The sequence below is a fragment of the Eumetopias jubatus genome, unplaced genomic scaffold (assembly GCF_037043125.1).
Source record: "Eumetopias jubatus isolate StellerSeaLion01/CBP00866 unplaced genomic scaffold, mEumJub1_p1.0 scaffold_7, whole genome shotgun sequence".
In the NCBI taxonomy this organism is placed as follows: domain Eukaryota; kingdom Metazoa; phylum Chordata; class Mammalia; order Carnivora; family Otariidae; genus Eumetopias; species Eumetopias jubatus.
Window position 1 is genome coordinate 113,081,340 of NW_028274813.1, and position 22,345 is coordinate 113,103,684.

The 22,345-nt window shown below is 51.2% G+C and overlaps 1 protein-coding gene across 6 annotated transcripts in view; it reads left to right on the top strand.

Moving 5' to 3' along the window:
• Positions 1 to 22,345, top strand: part of PML (PML nuclear body scaffold) — a 40,659-nt gene that overhangs the window by 13,226 nt on the left and 5,088 nt on the right. Inside the window, exons 3-8 of one of the 6 annotated variants that reach the window (XM_028100335.2) lie at positions 6,249 to 6,829; positions 8,545 to 8,615; positions 14,008 to 14,145; positions 14,532 to 14,790; positions 15,844 to 15,896; positions 17,770 to 17,901. In XM_028100335.2, the coding sequence (XP_027956136.2) occupies positions 6,249 to 6,829; positions 8,545 to 8,615; positions 14,008 to 14,145; positions 14,532 to 14,790; positions 15,844 to 15,896; positions 17,770 to 17,901 (1,234 nt within the window). Of the gene's footprint in view, positions 1 to 6,248; positions 6,830 to 8,544; positions 8,616 to 14,007; positions 14,146 to 14,531; positions 14,791 to 15,843; positions 15,897 to 16,526; positions 17,706 to 17,769; positions 17,902 to 22,345 lie in introns of those variants that run through there. The other 5 variants (XM_028100338.2, XM_088024886.1, XM_028100337.2 and 2 more) reach the window with 5 other exon arrangements.

Below are 22,345 nucleotides of genomic sequence, written 5' to 3' on the forward strand. Positions count from 1 at the left end.
CAACAGTCTATGAGAGGCATCCTTATCTATCCCCATTTTATAGATGGGGAAGTTCAGACTCTACAAAGAGAAAGTCATTTACTCAAGGCCTTGTTGCTGGGAACAGAAGGGCTCAGATTCAGGCCCAAGGCTGTCCACTTCCAGAACCCATACCCTTCCTGCTGTCACATGGCCTCTGGCACAGCAATTTAGACATAGGCAGCTTTCGGATGGGGAGACCGAGAACCCAGGAAACATGTTGATGCTTTTATTAAAATATCAACAACATAGTCAATTCACTGAACAGTCATAAACGGATAAGCGAAACAATCCATCTCAGGGAAGAAGAGGAAGAGCTTTGTAATTCCCAGATGGAATGTTTTTCTGAGGTCTCCATCACCTCCTATTTAGAGTCCAGTCTCCTTCACTTCGAAGTAATTATGGAAATTTTTGGAAGATCTAAATGGATGAAAAAGTAGGGAGGGAGAAAGAGAAAGAAGTTACTAACTCCCATCAATATAGACTGTTTCCTCTTCTTGCGATCTCTATAATCATCTAAAACAAAATGAACAGCGCGTAGCATTCCATAACTTGCTTTTCTTTTTTTTTTTAAAGATTTTATTTATTTATTTGAGAGAGAGAGAATGAGAGATAGAGAGCACGAGAGGAAAGAGGGTCAGAGGGAGAAGCAGACTCCCCGCTGAGCAGGGAGCCCGATGTGGGACTCGATCCTGGGACTCCAGGACCATGACCTGAGCCGAAGGCAGTCGCTTAACCAACTGAGCCACCCAGGCGCCCCATAACTTGCTTTTCTCATGATAGGAAGCTGTGAATGTCTTTCCAGAAGATATGTAGTTTTGAATTTTAGGTAGTCCTGTCTGTCGATTGTATGATTTCTGCCATTTCTTCAGTGGTTATAAGGTCTTTACCATCATAAGTAAATAGTCAACTATCATATCTTTATGGTGCCATGGTTCATACTTAACTTTGTGACCCATCAGAAATGTGTTGTACTGTGATGTGTGAAGCAAACTCTAACTTGCTTTTTGCCCCTTGGTAGCCGGTTTCCTCCATTCCAGTTGTTGAATGGAATGTTTAATGTCCATTAGTGTGGGATGCTTTCTTTATTCCATAAACTGTCACATTCTTATAGATGCCAAGGCCTGTTGGCATCTCTCAGGTCTGTTCTCTGATCTTTCTCTTTACTCTGAGACTAGCACCACACATACTCTTTTTTTTTTTTTTTTAAGATTTACTTATTTATTTGAGAGAGAGAGAAAGAGCTCGTGGTTTGGGGGGAGGAGCAGAGGGAGAGAAAGAATCTTAAGTGGGCTCCACGCCTAGCGCAGAGCCCGCCATGGGGCTCGATCTCACAACCCTGAGATCATGACCTGAGCCGAAACGAAGTCGGACGCTTAACCAACTGAGCCACCCAGGCACCCCACACATACTCTTTTTAAATGGTAGTTCTATCTTATGTTATCTGGCAGAGAGAATGCCCCTTCTTAACGCTGATTTCCCCCAAATTTCTTAACTTTTCCATCCTGTGAAATTTAGAATCAGTTGGTGAAGTTTCAAAATCTCATCTGTAATTTGATTGAAATTGCCTTAAATCTTTATATTAACTTGAGAAGAATTGATAATCAGAATTTCTAGCCTCTCCAGTTGGGACCTTGGTACATTTTTCTGTTTTTTAGACTTTCTCTCTCTGGAGTTTTGTCTTTTTTCCATATGTATATTTTTTGCTAGAATTATATCAGAGGTGTTGTTTTTTTTTTTTAATCATTTGAAAATTGCTGTTTGTGAATGAGAGCATGGAAATTTTTTTCCATATTTCTCTTTCTTTGAATTGCTGGGATAGAATTAAGCAATTTTCTACTCTTAATTCTGGTGTATTCCAGCCACCTTCTGGAGCAACTTCTTATTAATTCTATGCTAGTTTAGCTCATTCTTTTGAGTAGTCCAGGAGCAAATAACTGTCATTTTGCTTTAGAGCTATTCTTCTCTATGTCTGTGTTAAGTTCGGGTTTTTGTCATGGAGCTCCTTGTGGGCACATGCCCACTTCACCTTGCCTCCCACAGAGTGCCAAGCCCTCAGTTGGTTCTCAGTGAGTGTTCCTTGAGTGAGAGTGAAGGAATCCTAGGCCAGGGAGCTCGGTCCTGGTCCCGGGTGGCAGCCCCTTGATGGGTCACTCCAATTTATGGTCTGCACCTCAGTTTTATCAGAAGGCTGGGGCTCTGATGCAGACCAACCACCTCACAGAGATGCTGCCCATTGTCTGCTTCCAGCCAGTGGGGGAGCAGTGGCCACTTTCCCTAGGGAGACCCCATTTAGGGCAGAAAGGGCTTAGGAATAGGGCCCAGCAGAGACTGTGGTCAACCCAAAAGGTCTTGCTCTCCCTCCAGCCAGACTACCCTAGTGTACCCCCACCCCCAGGCTTGGAACACTCTTTCTAAGGAAGGGAGACTAACTTCAGACTCAGCCCCTCCCAAGGGTCCAAAGCAGGGAAAGTGACAGGAGGTTTTATTTGGTTCTCCCTTTATTTGTACATGCCATATAGTTCCCCACATTTATTAGTATTCTGTTCTTTCATTTAGAAAATAGGTAATACATTCACAAGCTTCAAAACATGAAAGCAATCAAAAGATTTCATTAAAACAAAAAAATATTTTAATGTAATCTCTACCCCCGATATGGGCTCAAACTCACAATCCTGAGATCAAGAGTCACACGCTCAACTGGCCGAGCCAGCCAGGCACCCCAAACATGAAAGCAATTTAAAAGGCTTACAGTGAAATGTCTCACTCCACCTCTGCCCTGCCCCGTCCATACCACTTTTATTAACTTGTGTGTCCTTCTAAGACGTTTTTATTCAAATACAACCAAATGTGAATATATTTTTACTTTTCTTCATTCTTACACAATAGGTGGCATCCTATTGATTTTATTTATTTATTTTTAAAAGATTATTTATTTATTTGAGAGACAGAGAGAGAGAGAGCATGAACAGGGGGAGGGGCAGAGAGAGAGAGGGAGAAGCAGGCTTCCCGCTGAGCAGGGAGCCCAATTCGGGCCTTGATCCCAGGACCCTGAAATCATGACCTGAGCCAAAGGCAGACTTAACCAAATGAGCCACCCAGGTGCCCCAATTTTTTTTATTTAAAGTATACATTATAATAATACAAATATTGAACACTCATTATATGCTAGTCACTAGTCTAACCTTTTATATGTATTAACTCATTTAATATTTTTATTGCTCCTATTATTATCCTCATTTTGCCATGGAGATTTTTCCATTTAAAGAGCTTCCTCGATTTCTTACAGCTGCATAGCACTCCACTGTATGGAGTACATCCTAATTTATGAAACTCATTGCCTAGCCTTGTTTCTCTTCTTTGCTCTTATATACTGTGTTGCCTTGTACAGATGTTATTTTGTAAGTTAGAGATAGAGCTGCAGAATAGCTCCGCAGAAGAGGGATTGCTGGGTCAGAGGATAAACGCGTTTGTGATTTTGACGGATGTTGCCAAGCTGCCCTCTGCAGAGTTATTGGTTCTTTTCATATTATGTAGGACTTCTCTCATTTGATCCTCTATAGCACTCCCATATGAGTTGGGGATTATACCTGTTATACAGATAAGAAAACTGAGGTGCAAAGAGGTTAAGTGACTTGCCAAGGGCACAGAGCCAAGGTCAGATCCACGTTTGCCCGGCTCTTTTCTCTGCTTCAGCTGCCACTTACCTCAGTCCCCAGCCCTGCCTCGTGGTGATGGGTCTCTTGTCACTTACATCACATTTCCCCAGGCTGGAGGAGCTGAATGCTCTTGACCCAGTGGCAGCCTCCATGCTTCCCTCACACTCTGGACTCTCCAGGAAACCTCTCCTGGCCTGGAATAAGTCTCCTTTGTTTGATCAAGAGGTTCAAGCTCTGAGGCCTTGCCTTCTTGGGTGATTTGGGGAGGCTGAGAGCCGGCAAAGCTGAGGACTGGTGCCTGATGCCACAGTTTTGGAGTCAGGTTGCCTGGCAGGGTCTCCACTGGCTGTTCCAGGACAAGCTGATCTCAGTAACTGAGGCCAAAGGGGCTCCAGCTAAGATCCTTTCTCCTGGCCTCAGGTGGGCTGACTATTGCTGCTAATGAGAATAAATCACGGCAGACTTTCTGGGGAAGTAACTAACAGTCTTTTCCTGGGAGCGTTTAAAGAGGGGGCATTGCAGTGTTTCAGACCAAGGACTTGAGCCAGACTGTCTGGGGTTTTCTATTAGTTTCCTATTGCTGCTGTAACGAATTACCACAAATGTAGGAGCTTAACCCTTTATAAATGTATTATTACATACCTCTGGAGGTCAGAAGTCTGAAATGGGTCTCACAGAGATAAAATCGAGGTGTCAGTAGGGCCACATTCTTTCTGGAGGCTCTTGAGGAGAATCTGTTTTGCCTTTTCCAGCTTCTAGATGCTGCCTGCACTCCTTGGCTCATGGCCCCCTTCCATCTTCAAAGTCAGCAAGATAGCATCACGGGACCTCTGCTTCCATGATCACATCTTCCTGCTCACACCTGCCTGCCTCCCCCTCTTTCCTTATAAGGACCCCACCCAGATAATCCAGGATAATCTTCCCGTCCCAGATCCTTAACTTAATCACATGTACTAAGTCCTTATCATCATATAACATAACATACTCAGGTTCTGGGAACTAGTACATTATTCTGCCTACTATAGTTTGCCTCTGGACTCTATCACTTACTAATTGTGTGACCTTGGACAAGTTACTGTACCTCTTGTTCAGTGTCCTCATCCTTAAAATGGGGATATAAGAATTCCTACTCTGTTGGAGCGTTAGGAGGATTAAAAGGGTTGATATTTCTCAAATGCTTATAATAGTGTCTGACACATAGAAAATGCTATGGAAGTGTCTGCTAGCTAAAATATATTAAATAAATAAAAATACGCACACTCTTTAACATTCCTATTATTTGTAACCTATTTCATAGAAACAAAAGCATCCATGTGTTAAGCCACATAAAGCATCGTCCATATTGGCAAAAAGAAAAGAAAATGTACAAATAGGAAATCACTGGGGTGTTTGGGTGGCTCAGTCGGTTAAGTGTCTGCCTTGGCCTCAGGTCATGATTCCCCGGAGTCCTGGGATCGAGCCCCACATCGGCCCCCCTGCTCAGTGGGGAGTCTGCTGCTCCCTCTGCCTCTCACCCTGCTTGTGCTTGCTTACTCTCTCTCAAATAAATAAGTAAAATCTTTAAAAATAAAAAAATAAATAGGAAATCACTGGAGTGTCCATTAACAGGAGAATGACTGGATCCGTTGTGGTACATATGAAATTTAAAGGAGCTATTAAAGAGAATACATTAGATCTATACTTATTAGACCTCCAGGAATGTCCTGAACAAAAGTTAAGTTAGAGGAGGAAGTTACAGAGTCATTACTCATGATCTCATTCATAGCATGATCTTGTTTTGTTTTGTTTTGAAGAAAAAAACATCAACTCACCAAAATTGTTGTAGATACTTGAGCCAATTATTTAACCATTGAATGTCTGGGTTTTTTCGTCTGTGAAATGAGGATAACAATAATTCTCCCCATGGAAACTCTACGGAGCATTACATGGGATGAAATGTATCAAGTCCTTAAAATCCTGCAAGCAGCTGCAGAGTCTGGCTATTTGTGTAAAGTGGTTTGAGCAGACAGAGTTGTGGAAGGATGCACCCAGATGCTCATCCGGTTGCCTCGGAGGAAGGGAAAAGAAATTCAGAAGTGGTGTGAAGAGGTGATTAACTTTTTGTGTATCTGTACATTGTTTCACAGAGAAGGCTAGCTGTTGTTACTTTAGTGACTTTTTTATGTTCTAATGTTTTATTGGTAGTTTGGAGACTAGCACCATAACCACAAACTTGAGGGGCGACTGGGTGGCTCAGTCGGTTAAGTCTGCTTTCAGCTCAGGTCATAATCCCAGAGTCCTGGGATCGAGCTCCCCATGGGGCTCCCTTGCTCAGCCAGGAGCCTGCTTCTCCCTCTCCCTCTGCCGGTCCCCCTGCTTGTGCTCGCTCGCTCTCAAATAAATAAATAAAATCTTAAACACACACAAACCACAAACTGAATTGGGAAGAGCACGAACCTAGAAACATACCATGATTCAAAGTTTTGTAATTTTTGAAGAGGAGTTTAATTAGCAAAGTTTAAAGCGGGGGTGGGGGGAGTGGTGAGGCGGAGCAGGAGAGCGCTAAACCAGGCCGGCCTTGTGTATCCGCAGCATCTACTGCCGAGGCTGCTCCAAACCACTGTGCTGCTCGTGCGCGCTCCTGGATAGCGGCCACAGCGAGCTCAAGTGCGACATCAGCACCGAGATCCAGCAGCGGCAGGAAGAGCTGGACGCCATGGCGCAGGCGCTGCAGGAGCAGGACCGCGCCTTCGGGGCGGCGCAGGCGTGCATGCGCTCAGCCGTCAGCCAGCTGGGCAGCATGCGCGCAGACGCCGAGGAGCTGATCCACACGCGCGTGCGCCAGCTGGTGGCGCACGTGCTGGCCCAGGAGCAAGTGCTGCTGGAGGGGGTGAACGCGCAGTACCAGCGCACCTATGAAGAGATCGCCGGCCAGCTGGGCCGCCTGGAAGCTGTGCTGCAGCGCATCCGCCTGGGAGGTTCGCTGGTACAGAGGATGAAGCGCTACGCCTCTGACCAGGAGGTGCTGGACCTGCACGGCTTTCTGCGTGAGGCGCTCAGCCGCCTGCGCCAGGAGGAGCCCCAGAACTTAAACACCACCGTGCGCACCGACAGCTTCGACGAATTCAAAGTGCGCCTGCAGGAACTGGTCTCCTGCATCACTCAGGGGGCAGGTAAGCACCCGAGCGACGCTCGTGACCAACCCCTTTACCATTTGAGGGCTTGTGCTTTGCTGTTGCACAAGCAAGATGGACAGAAAAAGGTCATTTACATGTGACAGGAAAGGAAACGGGTTTTTTTGCCCACATTGTAGATTCTAGAGTGCAGGTTGTAAGGAGGAGAGTAGGCCCTGACGTGGGTCTGCAGCCTCCCAGAGGGGTCATGTTGTACTAATTTGCAAGAAGACCCTTTGGATTAGCTGTGATCTTGTGACCCTTGGAGAAGTTAATAAATACAAAGCGGAGAACCAGACCCAGTATCATTTTAGCCTCAGAGGGTAACCACTCCGGGAAGTTCGCTTAAGCCCTGTGTCTAGCACCAGAGAAGTCAACTGAACCTGAGGTTAGAGCAGAAGGGGGCTGAGGAAACCCCCTGGGGTGTTTGGATGGTTACCCAAAACCACACTCTGGCTCAGTGGAGGAGATACTTTGCTTCCAGCATGGCCTGTCATCTGGACCAGCTGCCCACCTTTGTAGGCCCTGCCTGGTATTGGGCACTTGGGAAGGAGACAGCAGACTAGTTCCTGACCTCCAGAGTTGGCCAGTCTGACCGGGACACAGATGGGAGCACATCACATAGCTGGGGAACGAGATAGCACTCGGCTCTGCAGTCCAAATGCAGGAGTCGTAGCAGCTCTGTGTGAGCTGGGGACGTCAGCGGGGGGGGGCTTTCAAGAGACACTGGGGGGAGGGCTGCCCAAAAGGGCCTCCGGGGTGAGGAAGCTTTAAAAGCTCTTTGACAAGGGCGCCTGAGTGGCTCTTTGTGAAGCGTCTGCCTTCAGCTCAGGTCATGATCCCAGGGTCCTGGGATCGAGCCCCGCATTGGGCTCCCTGCTCCGCGGGAAGCCTGCTTCTCCCTCTCCCACTCCCCCTGCTTGTGTTCCCTCTCTCACTGTTTTTCTCTCTGTCAAATAAATAAAAATTTTTAAAAATCTAAAAATAAATAAAATAAAAGCTCTTTGACAAAACCTCTAGGCTGAAATCTGAGCTCGAGATAGATAAACTAGTGTGAGGTTGCCCTTACTGAGAAAGGGGTTTTTGGCAACAGAATCTGAAGGTATCTGGGCAAGGGCCAGTGATGGGGGCTCCTCACTCACTCCTGCCCTCGGAGCTGAGGGACTTGGGCTTGTAAAAGTATAATCCTGGAGTGGATATGGATTTGTGCCTTCTCCACCTAGGCAGTGAATGTTACTCCGTATACAGGAAATGACCCCACAGAGTTTAAACAGCTTGTCTTCGGTATCGTAATTGGGCAGTGGCCCGGCAAGGAGCTCTTTTATTCTGAAGCATGAGAGATTTAGGTTAGATGTAATAGAAATCAGGCTGCGGGTCATAGGAGTATCATGAAGCTCTCACTGTATGCAGAGAAGTCAGCAAGCAATGACAACCTTAGGATTGGTTGCACTTTGCCTTGGTGGTGGCCAGGAGATGGACAGAGGGTGCCCCTGGGGTTTGCACTCTCCTCTCTGGCTGGGTTCATGCTCACTGCAGTCAGGGTGCTCTCCTTCCAAATGACAGCTCCTCCATGGAGCTACCCCGGTGTTGTGAGAGACCCTGAAGCCTGAGTCTAGGAAAAGCGGCAGGGACATTTCCTCTGTCACTGTCCCATCCAAGATGCCTCTCACCGGCAATGTCCCTGACCTGCCTGTGACCTTTTCTTTGTTCTCCAGATGCAGCTGTATCCAGGCGAGCCAGCCCAGAGGCTACCAGCACTCCTAAGGATTGTTTTGACATTGACCCGGTGAGATGGGTTCAGGTGTGAAGGGGAGGCGGTAGGGTCCAGCAGGTCAGACAGGTTCCCCTGTGGCGGGAAGGAAACTGAGTCTCAATGTCCCTATGTCTGCAGACAGTAGAAGAGGGAGAGTGCCTGAGGGGGATAGCAAGTGGCTGGACTGGAGCTTTCCGTGGGAGGGAGTAAAGGAAGGGCCGGCAAACTGGCTGGTTCTGGGCTCCTAAATGCACTTGATGGGTTCGGGAAGGGGTGGACAGGAGGTGAAGAAGGTGGTCACCGGTGGGTGGCCCTGGTAGATGACCTCTCCCTTACCCCGTACCCCATCCCAGACATGTGAGCCTTTTCCTGGAATCACCATAGGGGCCTTCCCCTCCTCTTCCCCCAAACGCAGTTCTTGGAGAGGAGAATGGGGCCAGGAGTCAGACCTCAGTCCCAGCAGCTTGGGTTTCATGGGTGTGATTTCAGGACCAGCATAGATGCAAGAACCATAGTTTCTCAGGATTGGGAGGTGTCCATACGCCCTCCAACGATGGCATTCCCTCTGCAGCACCATTGACCTGGGGCTGTCCACACACACACCTCCACGAACAGGAAGCTCACTCATTCTTGAGACAGCCACTCCTGGCTCTGGACTGCTTTGACTTAGATTGCTGGCCAGGGGGAAAATGCAGTGGCCCTGCTTTGGCTTGCCCTCTTGGGTACTTGCATGCATGGTTCCTCTGCTTCGGGCTAAGCTTCCTGAGTTCCTCCTTGGACCAGGCGTTGTGGTCATCCAGGTTTGCATGTGCTTGCCAGTCAAGGATGTGGGCCCTGGACCCATCAACCCTCCAAGGAAAGCAGGTCTTCTGGTGGTAGCGGTCAGGCGGTGAGCCTGCCTAGCTTTGCCATATGTGGCCTTTGGGAGAGAAAGATTGCAGTAGACAGAGGCAATCTGGACAGGCTTCCTGGAGGAGGCAGGATTTAGGCTCAGAGAGTTTTAGAGCTAGGAGAGAGCATGGAGTCTAACCCCCTCTTTTGCACAGACTGAAGTTAAGGCCCAAAGAGAGGGTGACTTAACTCAGAGCCACATGACACGGCAAGCTAGGGGTAGGACTAGAAGCCAACTCCTAACTGCTTTGGGTACTGCATTCCCATATATATAGCTTGACAAGTAAAAAAGGAATAGTAAAGTAAAAAGTAAAACAAAAGTATTTTGTTTTTTGGATTAGTAACACAATCACATGGTCAGAAGTAAAAAGAGAGAAAGTGATAAGTATGTCAACTATACTCTCAATTTTTAAAACGTCATTGATTTGTACACTTACAGTTTCTACATTTCACTGTATATAAATTGTACCTAAAAAAATTTTTTTCTGATCCCCAGGCGATGATAATTTGTAGCTCAGTTGAGAACCACTGTTTTGAGGTGGGGAGGACACTGACCTACCATCTCTCCCTACCGCATTCCTCATTTAAACTCTCCCATTAGTCAGCATCGCAATGATTTCTTATACAGTGTAAAAAAGACTGTAATTGCGCATAGCCTGTATTGTCACGTAATACCCTACATGTGGCACCTTGCTGCCCCGATCCTGCGCACAAATAATCTGGATTTAACAAAAGAAAGAAAGAGATACATAATGTCTCACTCCCACCTGCTCCCTATCTTTCCACCTCTTATGCCCACATACCTATCTTTATTTATTTCTTACACATCCTTCCAGAATTTCTTTGTCATTACAAGCAAATATGATTACAGGTAATTGGTTTTTCCATTCTTTTTTTGTACAAAGGTAGCATAATACCATATATTCAGAGTATTGTGCCCAGGCTTTTTCACCCAAGGAGGTATTCTGGAATCCTCTGGAATTCTTACACTATCGGTAGGTAGGGAGCTTCCTGTTGCCTTTTTGCATCTGCACAGTGGCCTGTTGAATGGATGTAGCATGCTTAATTTAGCCAATTCCCTGCCAATGCATATTTAGGTTGTTTTGGTATATTACAATGCAAGGATGAATAATGTCCTCATAGAAATCCTCTGAATAATTGTGTAAAGTGCTCCGGGATGCACGGAGCTTGGAGCTTGGAGCTCAGCTGTCTTCCAGGTGCCAGTCACTGCTTAATTGACAGCATTTTGCTGGGTCTTGGTCTTTACATGACCTCTCACCATCCTATCCGCTATGAAGCGGTTTGAACTTGGAGCATCAGAGAAGAATGTTCTTTTTTGCAAAGCCTCTTGCTTCCACTTTGGTAGTAGGCTGGAGGAGGGGAGAGGTGGGCCAGTGGAGCTAGGGGAGGGGAATAGGTTTCACACTGTGAGCTCAGGGGACCAGTGGAGCAGCCCCAGCGAGGCTGGGAGGCAGGCATGGTTAGGCTGTCCCAGGAGAAAGCCAGGTCCATCAGCTATAGCTCTGCCCAGAGAAAGACCACCCTTGGGTCCATGCCCCTGCCTTAGGAGGCAGGAGCTGGGCTCGCAGCACCAACACTTGATCCCTCTTGAAATGGTTGGTTTACTTTCATTGCAGTCACGTTCCCACACAGAGGCGATAAGAGGAATAGCAGTAGGCTTGACTAGAACTGCCTAGCTTAGAGGCGTTTTCTTTTTGTTTCTTCTGAGCCCTTTTTGTAGTGACGTGAAAATACTTTAATGAAAAAAATAAAACATTTTAAAGTTATAAAACAACCGTTTTTTGTCTTTAGAGACCCCTCCTGTGTGTCCCCTGCTTCATTAACCTGGGAGTGAGGGTGTCATGGGGGGGACAGATGCAGAGAGAGGGACCCAGGCCCATCTGTGGGGAGTTCATAGCCCACGTGGAAAGAGGGTCTTTCACCTACCAGTGATTTGTAGATCCAGACACAAAAGGACATTTTCAGCTTGTTAAAAAAAAATTTTCATGGTGATAAAATACACATAACGTAAAATTTACCTAGCAGTGGAATTGCTGGATCATATGGTAATTCTATTTTTAACGTTTTGAGAAGTCAGTATGCAATTTCCCATAGTTGGCTACACCATTCTACGTTCCCCCCAACAGCAGGCTCCAGTTTCTTTACATTCTCACCCACACCGTTTTCAATAATAGCCGTCCTAATGGGTGTGAGGTGGTTTCAATTTTTGACCACTACCCACTGTAAAGAAATACTATTTTATATCCAGTTTACAGCATATCCACATGCACATGCGTAACTGTAGCTGAAATGGAAGTTTCACAGGATAAGTTACACATGTTAAATGGGACATACTCTGATGCTTTCTGTTCTGTAGTATTCTGCTTAATATTAAAAAATGCTAGTCATGACCCACTGATTTGCTTTCATGATCCGCTAATGGGTCACAGACTACAGTTTGAAAACCAGTGGTCTAGAGCACTCAGCGGAGATTGTATACTTTCCTAGAGGCCCAGGAGATCATCTGTTTCTCCCCCCTTTCCCCAGATAACACTGCTCTGATCCAGAGAGACAATTCCCCTTCCTTTCTGTAAAGATGTTGAGAAAAAAAAAACCCAGGAGGGAAGTGGGGGGAGAGGAAGTCAGTCCATTATAGCAAATGATGTGGAATTCCACCTCCCACATCAAAGTACTCGATACTAAGAAGAGCCCAGCCCCAGGAGGTTCCTGTCTCAGCACCAGGGTGGGGGGTGGGGGCTCGTGGTCGTGCTGGGTTTCCCCTGCCTGCCCCCAGCCCCGGTTCCCTTGTGAGGGTGGGCCTGACCCCTCCTCTACCACATAGGAGCTTGTCCCTATGAGAGAAGCATATCCCTGGCCTCCTAATCTCATGGCCCAGCGCCTGGTTTTACCAGTGCAGCTCTGCTCGGGGAAGCACCCCCTCCAGCCATGTGCGGTTCTCTTTCTTTCACTACACAGACCACTGCAGGCCCCTGCTCATGGTCGTCTACTGGGCACACACAGAGTTGGAGGCAGGAACAGCAGGCCAGGGCCCCTGGAGCCGAGCCCCAGAGTCTGGGCCTCCTCTCTCCGAGGGCCACCTCCCAGGTCACTTGTCACTTATTTTCAGCAAACTGTCCAGCAGATGCAGCACCGTAGAGAAAGGTAGTGTGGAGGGGTGTGAGGGAGACAGTGACTAAAGAAAAGGGAAATTACATTTCAGAAACACTAGATTCAAACCCTGGTCCAGGACCTTGGGAAATCAGTCACTTCACCTCTCGTGCCTCTGACCCTTCTCTATAGATTGGCAATAATCACAGGATGGTCCCTATTTCTTTATAATTTTTTTTTATTGAGGTAAAATTCATATAGGAAAATTCCCCATTTGAACCATCTTAGAGGGTACAGTTCAGTGACATTTAGTACGCTCACAATCTTGTACAGCCACCCCACGCGCCTAGTTCCAAAATATTCCCATTATCCCGAAAGGAGACGTTGTGGCTGCTCCCCGTTTCCCCTACCCCCACCCCAGCGTCCCGTCTGCTTTCTGTCCCTGTGCAGTCAACTCTTGCAGTTAGTTCATATAAACGGACCCATACAACTTGTCTTCTTTTGTGGCTGGCTTCTTTTCATTTCGTGTAGCGTGCAAGGTTCATCCAAGCTGCACGTGCAGAACTTCGTTCCTTTTTATGGCTGAATAATGCTCCGCTGAATGGCTGTCCCACATTTTGTTTATCCGCTCAGTGGTTGATAGACATCTGGGTTGTTTCCACCTTTGGGCTGCCATAAATATTCGTGTGCAGGTTTCCATTTGAACATCTGTTTTCAGTCCTTCGGGCCTCTGCCTAGGAGTCTCATTGTTGGGTCAGATGGAAATTCTGTGTTTAACTTTTTGAGGAGCTGCCCCTACCTCCTTCCTTTCGGGATGGGTGTAGGAAGCACTTCGCACTGTGCCCGGCACAGCGGAGTCATAAAAACAGTCTTTACCATCCGCGTCATCAGTGGTGCTAAGTGTCAACTGCTCTTCCAAGCGCAGCAGAGTTCATCCGCCTATTCCCGTGAGACAGACGTTGCCTGTAGTCCCATTTTACAGAGCGGGACTGAGGCCTGAGGAGTTTTCAGTGATGGGTCCAAGGTGTGTAATTGCCGTTCTGACCCAAGTGGAGTTAAAGCCCAGGGGCAGAGTGCAGGTCACAGGGAAGTTCCCTGGAAGGATCTCCTCGCCATTCTAACTTTGCTCCTCTAGGATGCATCGGGAGCAAGCACTATTCCTAGAGCTCTTGTTGAGCAAGGCTTGAGGCATGGTTGGTCCGTATGATCCCAGAAGTTCCCTTCTGGCCCTGTTAGGATGCACAGGAATTGAAGTGACCCTGGTTGCCAGCACCTCAGGGTCAGGAGGAGGTGAAGCCATGGAGGGTGTGAGGAGGACTCCTGGTCCCCAGTGGGCCCTGGGGATTGGGCCGACCCCAGGCCTGTGTTCTTAGCCCTGGGCTTGCCACCTGCTCATTTCCGTCTCTCTTGTTTCTGGACTTCACAGCCAGAGGAGACGCAGAGGGCTCAGGCACAGGCCCCGGGGCTGGCTGAGACCCATACTGTGACTTTGGTCCAGCCAGTGCCCGGGGTACACCCAGTGCCAGTTCATGCCTACTCCATCAAAGACTCCTCCTGCAGAGAGGTAAGGCTCTCCCCACCCCCCACCTCCGTCCCTGGAGGCCCAGATCCCACTAGGCAGGCAGAGCAGGGGTGGGGTGAGAATCCAGGCCTTAATCAGCACCCACTCTGTTCTCTCCCTCGCTCCTGGCTGCTCTGCCAGGAAGCTCCCCTGTAAGCACGAGCCACTCCAGGCAGGCAGAAGCCAGCAGAGGCGGTGGTCAACAGACAGCCCGTGTGCGTGGTGGCTCAGGGGATGTCCTCTGTGGAGAGAGACATGATCTGCATGGCAGGAGAGCAAATGGGGAGGGCCCCAGGCCCCTGCCACCCGGGTCTGCGTCTCTGCCCACCCCACCCCCCCCAGCACCGCTGAAGGCTGCTAACCTGGCCCTGTGACTCTCCACTGCATAGGAGGTCTGCAACACAGTCCTGCCCCAGAAGAGGAAGTCCTGCCAGACTGAGTGCCCCAGGAAGGCCATCAAGATGGAGTCTGAGGAGGAGAGGGAGACACGGTTGGCCCGGAGCTCCCCCGAACAACCCAGGCCCAGCACCTCCAAGGCAGTCTCGCCACCCCACCTGGATGGGCCCTCCAGCCCTGAAAGCCCCATCTTGGGAGGCGAGGTCTTTCTGCCCAACAGCAACCACACAGCCGGCAACCCTGGGGAGGCAGGTAGGGAGGTGGGTGGGCAGCAGAGGCTGCAGCCTGCATGCTGTCCTCCAGGCGCTGGGTGGGACCCTTCTGCATCCTCACCCCTCCCAGGGAGCCCAATGCCAACAGCATCCCCTGTGTGTCTCAAGCTCTCAGCTGCCCCCAAATGGGGCAAGGAAAGCGCACGGTTTGCCTGGGGGGTGAGAATGGATACAGTTTACCAGGTGATTTGCTGGGATTCCAGTGTGAGGAGCATGAGGGGCTAAAGCCCATGGTTCCATAGCTCCTTGCCCCTTAGGGTACCCAGCACTGTGCCGCTGCCCAAGGTGGGTCTCCCCAGGGAGTGTGTGTTGGCGGGTAGCTAGCATGTGCCTAGAGAGACCTTGGGGGAAGTCCACACCTCTCACTTGCCAAGTTTGTCTGCAGAGGTCACCCGCATCAAGTACCTCATTTGTCCTACATATCTCTTACGGACACCGCCAGACAGGGAGTCCTTGGACATGAGTTGCGGTCAACTAATAGAATTCTGGAATGGACGAGACAGTTCTTCCAAGATCTGCTTCACCCAGAGGCCCCCTTTGTTTTCATTCTAGGTCCCAGACTGAGCCCTGATCCTGCTTGCACACTGAGCCCTGACCGACATTCCTTGCTCACAATGCTATTGGTAATCAAAAGATTTTGATTAACCAAGTAAAGTACCTTTTAATTCGAACACCTCAGCTCATGAGGCTGAGGATTGGAACAAACTAACGTGCTTCTTTAGGATCACAAAATGTTCCAAACCAGGGGCTGTTTGCCAAGCTGCCTGTACAGGGAGCAGATTCCGAATTCAGGGCTGCTAGCTGAGTTAAGTATTCACATACAGGGCGCAGTGGGCAGTGATAGAAAGCCCTTTTGAATAAATAAATAGATCACACCGGCACACTCGGTGGATGTCCCCATCCCCCCCCCCCCGCAGGGCACACATGGCCCACCCCATCCACTCGCCCACAGGGATTCCCACGGAGCACACCTGGGCCTTATGCACTGGGCCACCCGGCAGGGCCTAATGCTGTCCCCTCTGCCCCGTTTCAGAGGAACGCGTCGTGGTGATCAGCAGCTCAGAAGACTCAGATGCTGAAAACTCGGTGAGTGGTCCAGAACTTCGGCCCTGGCCTCCTGCCTCCCCCCATTCCAGGTCCCAGGGGACACAGCCACAGCAGGTGACTCTCAGACTTGCCCTGCGCCTGGGGAATTTTCCAGCGAGGCAGTGAGTTGTGAGCTGTCCTGAGGACAGCCTCCAAATGCCAACTGCGGTCCTGGACCACCCCAGCCCTCCCTCCGTACCAGGGCAGGAGCCTTCAGTAACCATACGTGCTCTGAAATGCTGCTAGAGTGCTTCCTTCCAGAGCCCTGTCTCGTTTCTGGACTAGCTAATGCCTTTGTCTGGAGCTTCCTTACATGTTCTCTAACTCTAAGTCCTCAACGAGGAGGGTGGACAAGAGCCCGTACCCCGGTTACCCGCAGCCAGTGAGGGTCAGTGCAGGGCCGCAAGGGCGTGGGCAGCACCATACGGGGCCCAAATAGGCAAGTTCTCACTCCCTAAGAAAGAACATGAAAGCTGTCCCCCAATGGAACTTTGTGGGTTGCGACCCTCCCGTCCCTGGAGGTTGGTTAATGGAGGCTGGGGCAAAGGGGATCTGAACAGAGTGAAAGGTTGGACTGGGTGGCCCCTGAGGTCCCTTCCAGCCCTCAGTCTGAGGTTCTGTATTGGAAAGTGCATGGAGCCCACGGAGACCGCTGCACCACACTCCTCGCCAGCCTACCCCCTGCCAAGAGCACGAGGAGCTTACCGCCTCTACCGGGCCTCCCGTCTGCCCCCTGGCACATGCCGCCCCCCGGCTTGGGCTTCCCACCATCGCACTGAGCAAGCTGCAGTCCCTGAGGCCGAGTCTCCCAGCCAGTCTGCCAGTCACCAGGAGGACGCTGCCATCTGCCGCCGCCGCGGGACCAGCTTCCTGCCACGGAGAGCACAAAGAACCGCCCATCTTCATCGCGTCTTCCGCTTGCCCCTCAAAGTGTATTGTAAACCCACGTGGACTTATCCTCCCCCCAAGGTCCAGGCCACCACCCCTGCCACCACGGAGCCTCCCGGCCATCCCGCCGATGCCCAGGGGGGTCCCTGCCACCTCCAGAGGGCCATAGGCCAACGCCACCACCGCCGGGGTCGGGGAGCAGTGCGCTCCCTTGGCTGCTCCCTCCGGGGCTCCCCCAACGTAGCCCAGTGGCTCAACAACTTTTTTGCCCTTCCTCTCTCCTCTGTGGCTGCCCAGCTTGACACCTCTCTCAGCAGGGGGGATGGAGGGAGGCAGAGCACCCCAGACTCTTAGGGCAAGAATCTCCCCCAGGGATTCTGACATGGGTCTCGCTGGAGGTCTCTCCAATTGTGTTCCCACTCCTTTGCCCTCCAGAACGTCTCCCCCACCAGCCCGGCCCCCCTCAGACAGGCCTCAGAGCCCTGAGCACCTCCCTCCTCTATAGCTGCTGGCCACCATCCTCCTGGAACCGTGTGGCCACTCACTCGGCCCGTGCTCCACCCCGCTGCTGGGCCTGACCCGGCCCTTGCGCCCAAGGCCCTGCGCACCGTAGGCATTCAGTGCATTGTGGTCAGGGAGCAGACCCAGGAAGGAATGGCTACATGGACTCAGCAGGGGGACGTCAGCCCTCTTCCTGGAAAGGGCATGACTGAGATTCGGGCCACCGCTCCTCACATCCCCGGGCCTCTTTGCTCAAAACTAGGAAGCATCTGTCGCCCTTTACACCTCCCACTGCCCCATCCCAACACCCCAAGGCTTTCCACTAGGCCTCTGCCAGGACCTAAGCCCACGAGGGCAGGGACTGTGTCGATCCCAGGACCTGGCAGATACGGCTGCTCAATAAATATTTGTTGAAAGATTGCCCTTGCAAACCCTTCTTCCATGACCATCACCTTCCCTGCTGGACTTAGCTCTTCTCTTGCAGGTGGCTTCGTGTCCCCCCTGCGCAGAAACGGGGTTCTCTGGTGGGGTTACCACGTCCCCTCTTCTCCCACACCCTGTGGGAGGTGGGTCACGGCCTTCTGTGCCTCCTGGACTGTGTCGGTCCCACCATCTGGTAAGGTCCCCTGTGCCTTGAGGTTCCAGGTCTTGAGGGGAACCCCACTTTCCCCAGATCATTTCACACCTCCTCCTGCCTCCCCCCCACATAGGGAAGGCTCCAGCCCTTGCCTCCCAGGGGGACTCTCCTGAGCCAGGGCCAGCCTTCTTTCTGGGTGATTTCAACACCCAGCACCCTGACCTCTCCGGGGTCTTCACCCCATTCCACGGCAGCCCCCAGCCCCATGGCCCCCTACCCTGCACCTCACCATACCGAGAACTGGCCCACAGGGACTCTGGCCACAGCTTCCTGCTCCTCAAGCTCTCAGGTACTTCAAAGAACCCTGCCCTTCCCACCCCGGTTCCTGTAGCCCCAGCTGCTACTCCTCATCCTCCTTCCTCTCAGGCCTCTGTTCTTTTCCATGTTGTTCTTCCAGCTGCAGCCCCTCTTCTCTTCCTAGTGTGTCCTTCCTGTGGCCTCAGCCATGCCCGTGGCTTCAGTTAGTGCCCGCAGGCTGCTGATGCCGGGTGCTCACTCCCGCGGCCAGACCGGGATAGATAGCCTGTGGCCCTCCAAAGTCCGTGCTCAGGTGCCCCATAGATCCCTCAGACTCCTCTGCTGTCTGCTCGGTATGTCACCCCATCTGCCCGGCTTCGCGAGCAGAGGCCCCTCTCAGTCGTTCCTCAGCGCCGGTCAGGTTTTCAGTCTTAACCTTTCCACAGTCTACATTCCTCTGAACCCTGGGCACTTCTTTCCATCCCAGAACACTGCTAAAACAGAACTGACCTGGGGCAGAGGTAGAAGCCTGGGAAGGAGACTCTGAGAAAGGATGGCAACGCCACTGGTCTCGCCAGACTTGGTGAGAGTTGGGTGCAGGCATCAAAACCAGCAGTCTTGGGGGGCAGGTGTCAGTCTGGCCGCAGCGTCAGCAGGGAGGCACGAGGTGATGTCTGAGGTTACTCAAGGAAGGTGGGAGAAGCTCATTTTAGGTGGTGAAGAGTTAAAACAATTAGAAGCAGCCACTCACCTTCAGACACCACCGGCTCTGGGGTGGGGGAGAGCTGGAGGACCACTGCTTTTGTGTTGGAATTCTTTGGACAGCACGTTTTTTAAATTAAGCATTATGAGTCCCAAACTTTAAAAAACATATATTTACAAAGAAAACCAATGAGGACCCCTTCGTGCACTTCTCACCCACCTCCTGTGCCCCCTTCCAGACCCGTGGCGCTCCTAGAGTACCTGCAGCGAATTCGCTGGGGAGCAGGGCATCCTTGGCAAGGTGCCACAGGCTCCTGCATACCCCTGAATTCCGCCTCCATGGCCTTCATCCCACCTGACACGTGTGAAAGTCGGCCTACAAAAAGAGCACATTTCCCAAGTGTACCGGGTTGCGTAGGGACCCCCATCCCCAGGCTGCAGCTGTGTCAGTTGCTGGAATCTAGCGAGACACGCCTGTGGGCTCTGGTGCAGGCCTGGCCGGGAGGGCGAGGCTCAGGAAGAGGCTGCTTGCTCAGGAAGAGCGATCTGTGAGCTGGCAGAGGCGGTTGGAGGGGTCAGGCCAGGCCTGACGGTGGGCGACTAAACACGAGGCAGGTCAGCAGTGCCTCTGCTGTGAGCCCCATGTTAGGGTCCGAGGCAGAAAAAAATAGAATGCTCTCACCTACCCTTGGACAGGTGGCTGGCCCCAGTGTCCGGCAGGAGCAGGGCCACGTGGAAGCAGGAGAGGGTGGTCCATGGCCGAAGTGGCGGTGGTGGCCAGCAGTTGAAGGGAGGCCTGTGGGGGGGGACAGCCGATCCACGGGAGGGGCCGTGCCGCTCGTGTGTGGGTATCGGGAAAAGAAGCCGGTGCTCGTCTGAGAGGGTGGGAGCCATGGTCCCCGAGGGGCAGCAGCCTGCAGAGGGGGCCGGAGCAGTGGGCGGAAGGCAGCAGGGGCCGCAGGCTAGCGGACAGGATGGCCCGGTTCACAGATACATGGGAGGTGTTTCGGGGCTTCCAGACTTTGCCAGAGCTGGGGTTTTGTGTCTGCAAAAAAAAAGCAATGCATGTGTCTTGCCAAACTGATCGCAGCTGTCGTTGAAGCTTGGGTGCTGAGAGGGTTCCTCAGGAACTTGGGGATTTTTGATAAGAATGAATTGTGGGTACTGTGTAGACAACTTCAGGTGACCAGATGCTAAATATCAAAGAGTCTGGCTCCTGTCTGAGTGGCAGCTGACCAAGCGTGGAGTGAATCAGTAGCACAGTAGTTCTCAACCCTGGCTGCACACTGGAATCTTTGGGGGGAGGTGGGGGGTTGTTTCCAATGACAGATTCCTGGGTCCCACCCCCAGAGATTGTAATTGAACTGGTCTGGGGTGCAATCCGAATATCTGGAGTTTTTGAGGCCGCTACTGCACAGCCAAAAAGGGGAGAACCACTGAATTGGGAGGTTCAGTTGCCTGTCTGTGATTCGTGTATGTATCAGCCTTCAACAGAGGTGACCAGTACATGCTGGGAAAGGATCAAGCAGGGGAGAGGGGGACACTGGATCTTCCCAGAGAAACCTCCTAGACTTGTGGAAGGTGATTAAAATGTCAGCCTGGCTGCTTCCTGTGGGTGTGCTTGGTGCTACTGGGAGGCCTGCTGTGTGGATTCACAATGCAGTTGCCCTGCTAAGTTGATCTGTGCTGGAGACGAGTGAACTGTAGCTCACGAGCCGGGCCACATGTGTCTCTTAGTTCCTTGTGTTTCCTGAAAACCTCGTGGGCTCCCCGGGGCTCAGTCTGACCACAGTTCTGCAGTCAAAGAAACAGTCCATTAACCAAGTACAATAAAGAAATAAAGCCTAGTATTTACTTGCATTTCAAAGAATATTAAAGGGGGTTTGACTCCCAACTCCCAGCAGCACATCTTCAGGTCCTCTTCAGCTCCCATCATGCCCACTCCCTAGTGCCTTGGAACTTCCCACTTCTCGCTTTTCCGGGCCGTGCACTCGGACTCTCATCTTCACCACGCCGGTTCCCATTCCGCCATTCCTTTTCCCTTCCCAGCAGATCTCAAGCCTTTTCCAACAAAAGGCCCTTTCCTGGCTTGGGTCCGGGTCTCTGCGCCTATCCCTCTACGCTCCCCACCTACACACTCAGTTCCCCTGACTGCGGACGGAAGCCCAGCAGTGGTGCTCCAATCGTGAGCGGGGAGGGGGCAGGAGGACATCCTGCCCCAGAGCCTCTTGCGCAGATTGCCCTTTTGTTAAACCTGGGTCTTTAGAAAAATCTTTCGTAAGCACGCTGGTATTTCCTGGCCGTGTTGCTGGGATTTAAGGCAGGGAGGGCGCTTAAGTGGATGGGCCGGCTGGAGTTCAGTGGAAGGTGTTCTAGCGAGATCATCCCCATGCGCTGGCTGCACTTGACAGGAGTCCCCAAGGGTGAGGAGGAACCTGAAAGGAAGAAGAGTCCGGGCTGGAAGTTCCAGCCCTCCCGACATTGACCAGCCCGGCGGAAGGGGGGATCCTTTCTTTAAGGGAGCTGGATGAAAGACATTGCACCACTTATAAAAAAGAAAATGACCCCAGGACAGTGGGAGGCCCTAAAAATGAGATTCTGATGGCCATCATAAATGACCCTGGTATGAAGATGGAGCCAGCCAAAAGACGCAGCTCTGCTGCTCTCCAGGGAGCTCAAATCTGGGAAGAGGCTATCGGAAGAGGTGACCAGGGCTCTAAGGCCTGAGAAGACATTCCAGAAGGAAGGAGACATGTGGAGGCACTCAGGGCCACTGCACAGGTTTTTGCAATTACGTTGGGAGCAAAAAGGAAGGAAGAAGAGAATGCTCCGTGTGCCATGTCAGCGGGTGGCAGAGGACTCGGGAAAAGGGTCAGCTCGGCTCTGGAGAGGACACAGCAAGAGGAGTCCAGCTCTTTCCACCAGCCCAAGTGCAAGAGCAAGGTCTGGAAGGCTGAAGATAAAAAAAACACCTGGATTTTTTCCCTCGAGGGAGGGAGGTGGCGTCTCTGGTCCACCAGCCAACAACTTGGAGGAGGACACCTGTAGAGGGCTCCTTACAGGGAGGAAAGGGAGCTGGGACCGCGGGACAGAGACTCAGAGCAAGGCATGCAGAATAAACCTTTGAGGCGTGGCCAAGTCCAGGATACGGATACGCCAGGCGCTTGACCAAGACTTTAATTAGGGCCTTATGTGTAGAATCCCCTCACTCCCAGGCTTCTGTAAGCAAGACCAGCTCTAGGTGGATTCATAGTGAATGTCTTTTCTATCAGTGACTGGAAGGAAGTTGGTGAGCCTGGGGTAGGGCTATGAAAAAAGCAAGAAGAGTAAGAATCAGGCACTCCTAGGAAAATCCAGCACATTGTACCTGTGCTTAGTAATGACTTCGCTCTTGGCTGAAGTTTTGTTAAAATGTTTCACCTGGAGAGTAAGAGGGCCTAAACCCGTGCTCGTTCCCTCCCGAGCCAGGGACATTAGCCAGAAG